This window comes from Mesoplodon bidens (genome assembly GCF_964165515.1).
Source record: "Mesoplodon bidens genome assembly, chromosome: 10".
NCBI lineage: Eukaryota > Metazoa > Chordata > Mammalia > Artiodactyla > Ziphiidae > Mesoplodon > Mesoplodon bidens.
Window position 1 is genome coordinate 69,102,243 of NC_138172.1, and position 11,044 is coordinate 69,113,286.

At 48.6% G+C, this 11,044-nt stretch overlaps 1 protein-coding gene across 4 annotated transcripts in view; it reads left to right on the top strand.

Annotated features, from left to right (window-relative positions):
- FGD2 (FYVE, RhoGEF and PH domain containing 2) overlaps positions 1–1,097 on the top strand; it is a 39,312-nt gene extending 38,215 nt beyond the window's left edge. For all 4 annotated transcript variants that reach the window (XM_081246265.1, XM_081246267.1, XM_081246268.1 and 1 more), the window contains 2 exons: positions 53–199; positions 547–1,097. In XM_081246265.1, coding sequence (XP_081102391.1) covers positions 53–199; positions 547–762 — 363 coding nt within the window. In that variant the 3' untranslated portion in view covers positions 763–1,097. The remainder of the gene's footprint in view (positions 1–52; positions 200–546) is intronic.
- Positions 1,098–11,044: the final 9,947 nt, after the last annotated feature.

Genomic DNA, 11,044 nt, shown 5'->3' on the forward strand with positions numbered 1-11,044 from the left:
CTGTCAGGTAGTGGGTGCCCTGTTCCCTGACAGTCCCTCTCTCTGGTTTCAGAAAGGAGCTGCGGCGGGGTCCGAGCAGAGCCTAATGTGCAGCTTCCTACAGCTCCTCGGGGACAAGTGGGGCAAGAGTGGGTCCCGGGGCTGGTGCGTGATCCCCCGGGATGACCCCCTCGTGCTCTATGTCTATGCTGCCCCTCAGGTAATGCCATGCCCCGCCCCTCCTCACAGTATGTGTGTGTGTCAGGGGTGGCGGTGGGGGTGAGTACTGTTGGCCCCATAAGTCAGATGAGGCTCAGTGAGGACCTGGTTCCCTCAAGTCACAGGGTTAGTGGCTTTCAGAGCTGGGCCCAGACTCCAGGTCGCGACTGCTTTGCCCTCAGGGGGTGACCAGTCCTCTTCCTCAATGCCCTCCTGCCACCCCACCCCACTTCATGGGTTTTTGCGGGGCAAGAGGCAGGTATGTGCCTGGTACCTTCCAAACAGCCATCTGAGGCAGTGGCGCCGAATGGGAGGACAGCGGCCCACAGCTCTGCCCTCCCCTCCCAGGACATGCGGGCCCACACCTCCATCCCCCTGCTGGGCTACCAGGTGACCGCTGGGCCCCAGGCGGACCCCCGGGTCTTCCAGCTGCAACAATCAGGCCAGCTCTATACCTTCAAGGCCGAAACCGAGGAGCTGAAGGATCGCTGGGTGAAGGCCATGGAGCGGGCGGCCAGCGGCTGGAGCCCCGGGGGGCCCAACGACAGGGACCTGTCTGACTGAGCCACAGCCGGGCCCTCTCCCCCTCAGAGCCCTGCTCCTGCCGCGCACGGGTTGACACTTCAGCCGACCCACTGCCCCAAGCTGAGCTTTCAAAGAATCGATTTCCAGTTGTCTGTGTTCAGACCGTGTGTCCTGATTTGGGATTCAGAAAACATGGGTTCATTCCTTTGGGGAGGGGATGACGAAGCATCCCAGTTTGCCCAGGGCCGAGGGGATTCCTGGAACGTGGGACTTTCAGTGCTAAAACTAGGAAAGTCCCAGGTAACCCAGTACTGTTGGTCACCAATGTGGTTCACAGGCTGGCTGCACATATGTATCACCTGGGAAGCTTTAAAAGATACCAACAAATAAATATAAAAATAAACTAAAAATTCAAACAATGCAATGCCTGGATCCATTACCAAAGATTTCTGATTTGACTGGTCTGGGATGGAGAGGCATGGGTATGTTTTAGGAGTACCCATATGAGTCTGATGTGCAGCCTAGGTTATCCAGATGAAGAACAAAGCAAGCAAACTACCAAGTGCTAGGCATGAGGTTAATAATAATAACAAATATCAAACATCTACTGAGGCAGGCACTGTTCTAAGTGTTTTACATGGATTATCTCGTTTTACCTTCAGGACTTATAATCCCCATTTTCCAGATGAAGACACTGAGTCTTAGAGAGGTTTAGTCATTGGCTCAAGGTCACACAGCTGGTGGATGCCTGAGCCAGGTTTTAACCTAGTGCACTAAGGTGAAGGCTCTGTCCATCGGGTAGCAGAGCAACTGGCTGAGCAGAAAAGGAGAGGAAAGAGGGAAGAAAATGGGGAAAGACAGGAGGGGAAAGGTAGGAGCAGGAGGAGAGGGCAGGAGCATCTCTGGCTGGTGGGTGAGGCTGCTTTTTCATAAGAGACCACCAACGGGTGGCAATGACCAGCAGGCCACATCCAAGAACCCCAGCCGGGGCCCTGACACCCGAAGCCACTTCCATCAGGCCCAGCTGCGGCTGGGCTCTGCCCGTGAAGAAGGTGAGACAGACCAGTCATAGATCTTTGTCCCCTTCTAGGCCCAGCAGTTTGCCTACCCCCACCCCCCAACCTGAGGCCACCTCCCTTCCCTAGGGTATTTTTTAAAGCCCAAGAAAACCTAATTGGCATGATCTCTTTGGGGACCAGGCTGACCTGGCCATAAGTTCATTCCTTCATTCAACAAATATTTGTTGAGCATCTTCTTTGAGCCAAATGCAGTACCTATAGTCGGGGTACAGCAGTGAAGGAGACAGACAACATTTCTGCCTTCATGGAGTTTATATTCTTATTCAACAAAATAAATGCATAAAAGGTAGAACATATCAGATGTGATGAGTGCTCAAATAGAGTGACGAACCATCCAGACGTTCCTAGTTTTAAAAGTAAAAGTCTTAAGTCTCAAGAAACCTCTCAGTTCCAGGCAAACCAGGATGGTTCATCACTTTAGTGGAAGAAAAAAAACAAGAAAGGGATCAGAGGGGGAATAGGATGTGTGTGTGAAAAACACACATGTTTGAAAAACAACCTCAAGGAAAGAAGAAAGGGAGGGAAACACACAGATATCTGGGGGAAGAGCATTCCAGGTGGAGGGAACAGCAAGTGCAAAGGTCCTGAGGTGGGAACCTGCCTGGTACATGCAAAGAACAGTGAGGAGGTCACTGTGGCTGAAGTGGAGTGGGCAGGAAGGAGATCAGAGGAGAAGACATCAAATCATCACTAAACTAAGGGTGGGGGTCAGTGGAGGCAGGGCTGAATGAGATGGGGAGTCTTGGGGGGAATCTGATTTGTTTTCTTTTGTTTTGTTTTTGCGGTACGCGGGCCTCTCACTGTTGTGGCCTCTCCCGTTGCGGAGCACAGGCTCCGGATGTGCAGGCTCAGCAGCCATGGCTCACGGGCCCAGCCACTTCGTGGCATGTGGGATCCTCCAGACCGGGGCACGAACCCATGTCCCCTGCATCGGCAGGCGGACCCTCAACCACTGTACCACCAGGGAAGCCCTGATTTGTTTTAACAGACTCCCTCCTGCCACTTGTTGAAACAGACTGAAAGGAATGAAGGTAGAAGCAGTTGAGAGGCTGCCACTACCATCAAGTGAGAGAGGAGGAGGCTTATATCAGGGTTGGAGCAGTAAAGGTGGTGAGAAGGGCTAGGATTCTGGGTATATTTTGAAGGTAGAGTGGAGGAGACTCCCCTATACAATGAATATGGTGGTAGAGAAAGAGGGAGCCAAAGGTGACTTTAAGGCCTCTGGCCTGAGAACAAGGTGGTGGGGTGCAGCTGCCACTAACTGAGATGAGGAGACCGTGGAAGGGGCAGTTTGGGGGATAGCGACACACCAGGAGCTCTCACGTGGACGAGTTATAGCTGAGGTGCCCACTCACGGCCTCGGCCAGTAGTCAGGTATCTGAGCTTAGGCACCAGGTCTAGTCTGGGGCTGTAAACATGAGAGCTGTCATCCAGAGACAGGGTTTAAAGCGTGTGTGTGAAACAGAAGGAAGGGGTCCAAGGACCGAGCCCTGTGCACCCCAACATTTGAACTGTGCACATGCCCAAATTCTAGGTGTTAACACCCTGACATTCTAGCTGCACACACCCCAACATTTTTACCTTTTGACCTGCAGTTATAATTCTGAGAATTTACCCCAAGGAGACAAATCAGTGTGACAAGACTCACGCACATTATTTACAATAGTCCCGCAAACTGGAAACTACATAAATATCCATCCAAAGGAGACTCAGCAAATAAACTTACTCCCATGGAGAGGGAACTTGTGGCAAACTGCTGCGTACACACAGTGGAGAACCGTGCCACTGTTCAATGAGAAGGCTTCAATCTTAATGAACTCACCTAGGAAGACGCCTGTGAGGTGTTAAGTGGGCGATAACTACAGAAGGAGCTAACATTTTAAAACACTCACTCTGTGTCAAGCACTGAATTAAGGCCTTGGTGGAGATTATTGCACTTAATTCATAATAACATTAGAAGTAGACACTATACCAAATCCTCACTTTACAGATGAGGAAACCGAAGCAACGATGGTTGAGTAAAACTTGCTTGTGGTCACATAACATGGGGTAGAAGAGGTAGCACTCCAACCCACTGGGCTGTGGGTGAAGATATTTTACATCTGCACCAACTAAAGGGGTACAGAACACATTTTACAAGTGGTGGTTTTGCTTTCTTCTTTACATGCTTGTGGTATTTGAATTTTTTTTTCAGTATGAGGTATTATTCTATAATCACAAGAACAAAAGTGCCTTTCCTGTGTTAAGGGAACAATAAAGGAAGGACCAGGGGCTTCCCTGGTGGCACAGTGGTTGAGAGTCCACCTGCCGATGCAGGGGACACGGGTTCGTGCCCCAGTCTGGGAAGATCCCACATGCCGCAGAGCGGCTGGGCCCGCGAGCCATGGCTGCTGAGCCTGCGCATCCGAAGCCTGTGCCCCGCAACGGGAGAGGCCACAACAGTGAGAGGCCCGCGTACCGCAAAAAAAAAAAAAAAAAGGACCAAAGGAAAACTCACCCGCCCTGCCCTCCTTCCCGGGATCCTGAGCTGCCACCACGTGGGATCACTAGGCATCAGTGCCAGAGCCGAGAGCCTAGATACCCCAGCGGCCGCTGGGAAACGCAACCTGGAAGCACTGGCCAGAATGGAGTGCTTATTCCATGAATGAGTGTGACGATGTGGAAACGTGCAGTGATCAGAGGGTAGAGCAGAGCCTGGACCTGGCAGAACTCAGGGTCCCACCAGAAAGCCATGGACACCAAGAGGGTGCCATCCTCAAGGCTTCTCTCCTGGGAGCTCAAAGAGGCCTGTGTGACCTGGGGGAGTCTCTGACCTTCCCTGGCTGCATCTCACCCTGGCTTTGCTCACACAATGACCCTATTTGTCCCAGGCTCATGGTCTACATCAGGAAGGGAAGACTCTAAGGGGTTCAAATTTTCACTCCTGAAGCCCCTTACATCTAAAAGGCTGGAGGCTCCCCTAGCAGTCTGGTGGCTCTGGTGCCCACGTGCCCTGACCCTGGAAGGGGAGCTGGGGGTGGGGGGAGGGAAGGCTGGCAGATGCCAGGGTGGGGGCATCTCTGGAGGGCCTCATGGACCCCGAGTCAGCGGAAGACCTTGCCTCTCCCTGCCTTCCCTCCTGGTCCTGGGGCTCTGGGAATGGCATTCACTCATTCATTCACTCATTTCTTCCTACATTCATTATTGCTAGAATTATTGAGTACTTACCATGCAGTCAGCACTCGGCACACGTCATCTCATTCATTCAGTAACAGCCTTTTGGCATCGGTTCGACTGTCCACGTTTTACATACAGATGAGGAAGGTAAAACCAGTCAAGGCTAAATAAATTGTCCATGGTCAACCAGGCTGTAAGGAATGAACCCAGACTCAAACCCTGGCTCGTCTTATTCCAAAGTCCGCCCGTAGCTGGCACTGGGGGGCAGTATCCCCAGTGGTTAGTGGGTCCAGGCCTCCCCACAGCTCTGCCACTTACTGGCTATATTGTCTTGGGTGAGACTTCATTACTCTGGGCTGGGGTTTCCTCACCTGGCAAAGGAGGTTAACCATGGTCCTACCTCCCTGGGGACTGCGGGGGAGGGGGGTCCAGCACTCAGAGCAGTGGTGGCCACACGTGATTATTACAGGCGTTCACTGTTTCACTCTGTACTGTCTGCCTCTATGCACTGCAGTGCACATATTTATGGAGTATCTGGGAATACAAAGTGGAGTAAATCATAGTCCCTGCTCTTAGGAAGCTCAGTGTCTAGGTCTTTTAAATCACCTGGGAAGCTTTTGAAAAACTCCCAATGCTCAGGCTGCACCCCAAGGCCATTAAATCAGAACCCCTCATTTGGCTGGGCTGTGACATCAGCATTTTAAAGCTCAGCAGTGGTTCTGATGAACAGTCCCTTCAGAAAGGGCAGGACCAGTTCTTGAGCTTGGGAACCCTGGCTCAGGTCCCCAGGGGTTCCCTAGCAATGGTTAGTCTGAGTGGGGAATGGGGGAAGTGGCCTTACTATGGCACTAAATGATTTAGGATTTATTGACGTATAATTTACATACAGCAAAATCCACCCTTTATAAAATAGTTCTATGAGTTTTGGCCAAAGGTACAGTCATGCAACCACTACCACAATCAAGACATAGAACAGCTCTATCACCCCAAGAAGTTTCCCTGTGCTGCCCCTTTGTAGTCACCCTCTCCCCTCACCCTCTGGTCCCTGGCACCCACTGCTCTGTTCTCTGACCTATAGTTTTGTCTCTTCCAGAATGTCATATATTTGGAATCATACAGTACGGAGACTTTTGGGTCTGGCTTCTTTTACTCAGCCTCATGTATTTGAGACTCATCCACGTTGTTCATGGACCAGTACTTTGTTCCTTTCCATTGCTGAGTAGTATCGCCTAGGTGGGTATACCATGGTTTGTTTACCCTTTACCAGCTGAAGGACCTTTGGGTTATTTGTGGTTTGGGGCAATTGTGAATAGTGCTGCTATGAACTGTAAACATTCATGTTCAGGTTTTTTTTTGTGGCCATACATTTTCATTTCTCTAAGGTAAATACCTAAAATTGGATCACTGGGTCATATGGTAGGTGTATGATTACCTCTCTCAGAAACTGCCAAGCTGTCTTCCAGGGTGACTGTACCATTTTGAATTCCCATCATCAGCAATGAGAGTTTCCCATTGCTCACATCTTTGCCAGCATTTGGCACAAGCAGGGTTTTTGCTTGTTTGTTAAAATATTTGTTTATTTATTTAATTGGCTGCCCCAGGTCTTAGTTGCGGCACGCGGGATCTTTAATTGAGGCATGTGCACTCTCAGTTGTGGTGTGTAGGATCTAGTTCCCTGTCCAGGGATCGAACCCGGGCCCCCTGCATTGGGAGCACGGAGTCTTAGCCACTGGACCAACAGGGAAGTCCCTGTTTGTTTTAAATTTTAGCCATTCTGGTGGGTGTGTAGTGCTTACAACTTTTTAAGTTTATGAATGTATCAAAAACATCATGTTGTACATCTTTAATCTATACAATTTTTATTTGTCAATTTTACCTCAATAAAGCTGGCGGGAGTTTATGAATGTAATGAAATAAGGGCCTGTAATAGTAAATATTTTGCAAACATAATCATTTAAGGCCCTATTATGTACCAGACAGTATCCTAATCCTTCCAAAATCCTAGGGGCAGCTGGTATCATGGGAAGGGCATCCATGACAGTCTAAAAGGCTCAAATCCCAACTCTGTGGTGGGCTTGCTGTGGGACGTTGGGCACATCACTCAGTGTCTCTGAGCCTCCATTTATTTATTGTAAATAGATTGAGCAATGCCCCCTTGCATGCTTGGTGTGAAAACCAAAGGAGATAATGCAGGGAAAGCTTCTGGCCCACAGGAGGGGCTCAACAGCTGGGAGTTGTTATTAGCTACGCTCTTTATGTAGCAACATTCCTGGGATAATTTGTTCCAGCAGCAAGTCTAGTTGCTTCTGCCTTCAGGATATATTCCAGATGGAGCCTCCTCGCACCCCACACCTCTCACACAGCCACCTCTCTGGTCCAGGCCACCATGCCCTGTCTCAGGTGACTGATTGCAAGAGCTGCTCCCTGGCTCCTGCACTCATACACTCGCCCCCTGGTGGTCGTACTCCAAACAGCAGACACAGGAGTTCTTTTCCATCTGAAACTCCCATCCAGGGTCCTGGTCCCAACCCTCCCGTGGCATCACGGTAAGAAGTCCATCTGACGCCTCCCTCCTACAGTCCACCAGGCTTTCTGTGATCTGGCCCCTGGCTGCCTCTCAGAGCTCGTTTATTCATCTCTGTATCCCAGAACTTAGCACATAGTAAGTGCTCGAAAAACACCTTCTGGCCTGGATTCACACTAGCGCTGTCAGGCCACCAACATGGCAGGCATTAATTCTCTTCCATTGAGGTGACTGGAGGTCAGAGAGGTGAAAATGATGTGTGCAAGGTCATATGGCACTTCTGTGGACTCTCTCAGGGACTAGGACAAGGGTCTCCTAACAATGACTGTGGCCTCATACCTTTGCCATTTCCTTCTGGCTGCCTGTCTCTGCCCCATGACTGGACCCCAGGGCCCTGCTTCTTCCTGAAATTGGCCATGGTGGGAGTGGTCCTGCCATGGAAATTGGCAAATCAGCCCCTCTCTTATCCCTCATCCCCCAACAGAGGTCTGATTGTTACTTTTTGCCAGCACGACACTGTCCACGAAGTCTGGCATCCTGAGGTAACTGAGTGAAGCCACCTTGCTCACCTGTCCACGTCTTGAGCTTGCAACCCTCAAGGTGACCCAGGTGCCTTTTCCATCTCTTCTCTCCTCTGCCTAGCCTCAGGCTCTATCCTGGGCCAGTTGCTAGCTGGCCTTCGGCCTATACACAGTGAGCTTCTGCAAGTCAAAGGCCAAGGTGGAGGTGAGGGCACCTTCCTACTGGTGCTCCTGGCCTGACCCTGGCCTCTACCTTATCACATCCTTCTTGTTCTAACTCCCTGAGCCACTGACATGCTGGAGCCATTTCTGCCTCTGATTTCTTCTCCTTATCCTCTTCTCTCCATGATTCTCTCATTTCTCATCTTTGGTATTCTAACTGTGTCTCTCTTTACCTGTGGGAATAAAAACAAGAGATAACTTTTTTTTTTTTCTGGCGGCGCACCACAGCATGTGGGATCTTAGTTCCCCGACTGGGGATCAAACCCGTGGCCCCTGCATTGGAAGCGCAGTCTTAACCACTGGACTGCCAGGGAAGTCCCAAGAGCTAACTTTTTTTTTTTTTTTTTTGCGGTACGCGGGCCTCTCACTGTTGTGGCCTCTCCCATTGCGGAGCACAGACTCTGGACTCGCAGGCTCAGCGGCCATGGCTCACAGGCCCAGCCGCTCCGCGGCATGTGGGATCTTCCTGGACTGGGGCACGACCCCGCGTTCCCTGCATTGGCAGGCGGACTCTCAACCACTGCACCACCAGGGAAGCCCTCAAGAGCTAACTTTTAATGAACACTTACTGTGTGCTTTCAGTGTATCGGTGCATTTAATCTACAAACCAGCTCCATCGTACAGATGGGAATAGGGAGGCAGAGAGAGATTCAGCAACTAACTGTAAATCACACTGCTGGTAAGTGGGGAAGCCAGAACTCACTCCGGATGCTCTGTGACCTTTCTGGGAAGCGGCAATAATCACGTCGGACTTAGAATTTTAAAACACGGGTTTGAGTTCTGACTCTGGTACCTCCGTGTGACTTCTCTCTCTGTGCCTCAGCTTCCTTCCTCATTCATAAAATGGGATGAACAGCACGTACCCTGTCCATTCATGGGATTGTTTTGGGGTCAAATGAACTAATGGGTGTAAAAGGGCTTTGAAAATGTTGAAATGCTGAGCATATGAGTGGATTAATCATACGTGGTTCTGTTTTCCAATTTTTATTTTCTCTCTTGCCTCTCTGAAGGGTTCTTTGCCTTGGTTGTGCCAGTATGTGCAGGGCCCAGACACAGAGGCACTCAGTAAATAACTTTTTTTCCTCTGTTCTCTGCTGGGCTCCCCTTTCTCAGGCCTTTCAGGGAGACTCATCACCTTTCCCCTCTCTCACTATCATCAAGCCCAGACTCAGAGGGCGGGAGGGTTCACCCCAGCAGGGTTCCAATGCTCAGATCAAGACCAGCACTGGATGAAGTCCACAAACACTTCTTAGACATTATCATGGAAGCCAACTGGAAATTATGCTTCACTTTATAGAAACTGGCTTAAGGAAACTTTTCAGAAACACATCTACTTTTGTGGAGCAAAGCAAGGTCTGACTTTATTTTTTGGCAGCCTGCCTAGTCTGACTTCATTTTTCTTCTTAAAAAATTATTTTTGGGACTTCCCTGGCTGTCCAGTGGTTAAGACTCCATGTTTCTACTGTAGGGGACACAGGTTTGATCCCTGGTCAGGGATCTAAGATCCCACATGCCATACGGCGCCTCCCCGCCCCCCCAAAAAACAACAAAAATCAACAACAAAAAATTATTTTTAATATATTTAATTTTTTTCATTGAAAGTCACCACTTTCTTGGAAGTATAACTTATAATAAAGTGCATAGATTTTAAGTGTATGGAATGATAACTTTTCACATGTATTCACCCACTTAACCATCACTCAGACCAAGGCCCAGAACATTTCCAGCACCCTGGAGAACTCCCTCATGCTCCTCCCAGGTGATACCTGTTCCCACAGTTTTGATTTATTTTGGTACAAAATTCAAAAGGAACAAAGGATAAACTGACAAATCTTCCTCCCACCCTGCTGTCAGACACCAATTTTTTTCTCCTAAGAGTCAATATTACTGGTTTCTTTTTAAAATTTCTTTTTGGCCTAGCGGCATGTGGGATCTTAGTTCCCCAACCAGGGATGAACACATACCCCCTGCAGTGGAAGTGTGGAGACTTAACCACTGGACTGCCAGGAAAGTCTAAATATTACTGGTTTCTTATAGATATTTCCAAAGAAAGGAGATACATAGACACACACATATTATATCATATTATGTTTTATGTTTTGTTATGTTGTATAGATTATCCCATTTTCACCCTAAAGGTACTTGACTGTGCAGTTGTTGTACACCTTGTTTTTTGTTGTTGTTGTTTTTTACTTAACAATACATCTGAAAACACTAGAGTTATTTTAATAATTAGCAAATTAATATCTTTACCAAAAGACTTCCTCTTACAAAAAATTTGGTTTATAAAAAAATCTAAAATTTTATTACTAAATAATTCTGTGCTCTGCCTTATGGCCTTCTGAGGGTCCTTAGGCAGCAAGCTACTACATCAAAAAATACAACTCAATTAGGAAAATGTGACTCATGTTAACTTTTCGGCCCACTCAATAAACCGTTGTATGAGATTCTATCTTATTGGTATTATCTTTTCCTTTTATAGCTCTTATCAAATAACAGTGTCATTGGTTTATATTCTCAGTAACTCATGAGTTCTAAAGGACATGTATGACAGACCAAGAAAAAAAGGGGGGGACTAAAATTTGGAGCATAAATTGTAGAATTTCTCAAAGGTCTGAATTACTGGAGCTTATTAGGTTGGGGTGAATAAAAGGGGAAAGACATATATCGTACTTTCAGATGTATTAGGAAGTTTTCCTGAGAAATTGGTCAAGAAGAATCCACTGGTGTTGTATGAACTTTCCCAGCGGGAGGGCAGACCAGGCCCTGCCAGAGGGCAGCTGAGGGTGTGGGGCTGTGAGTTCCAGGAAGCAGAGTAG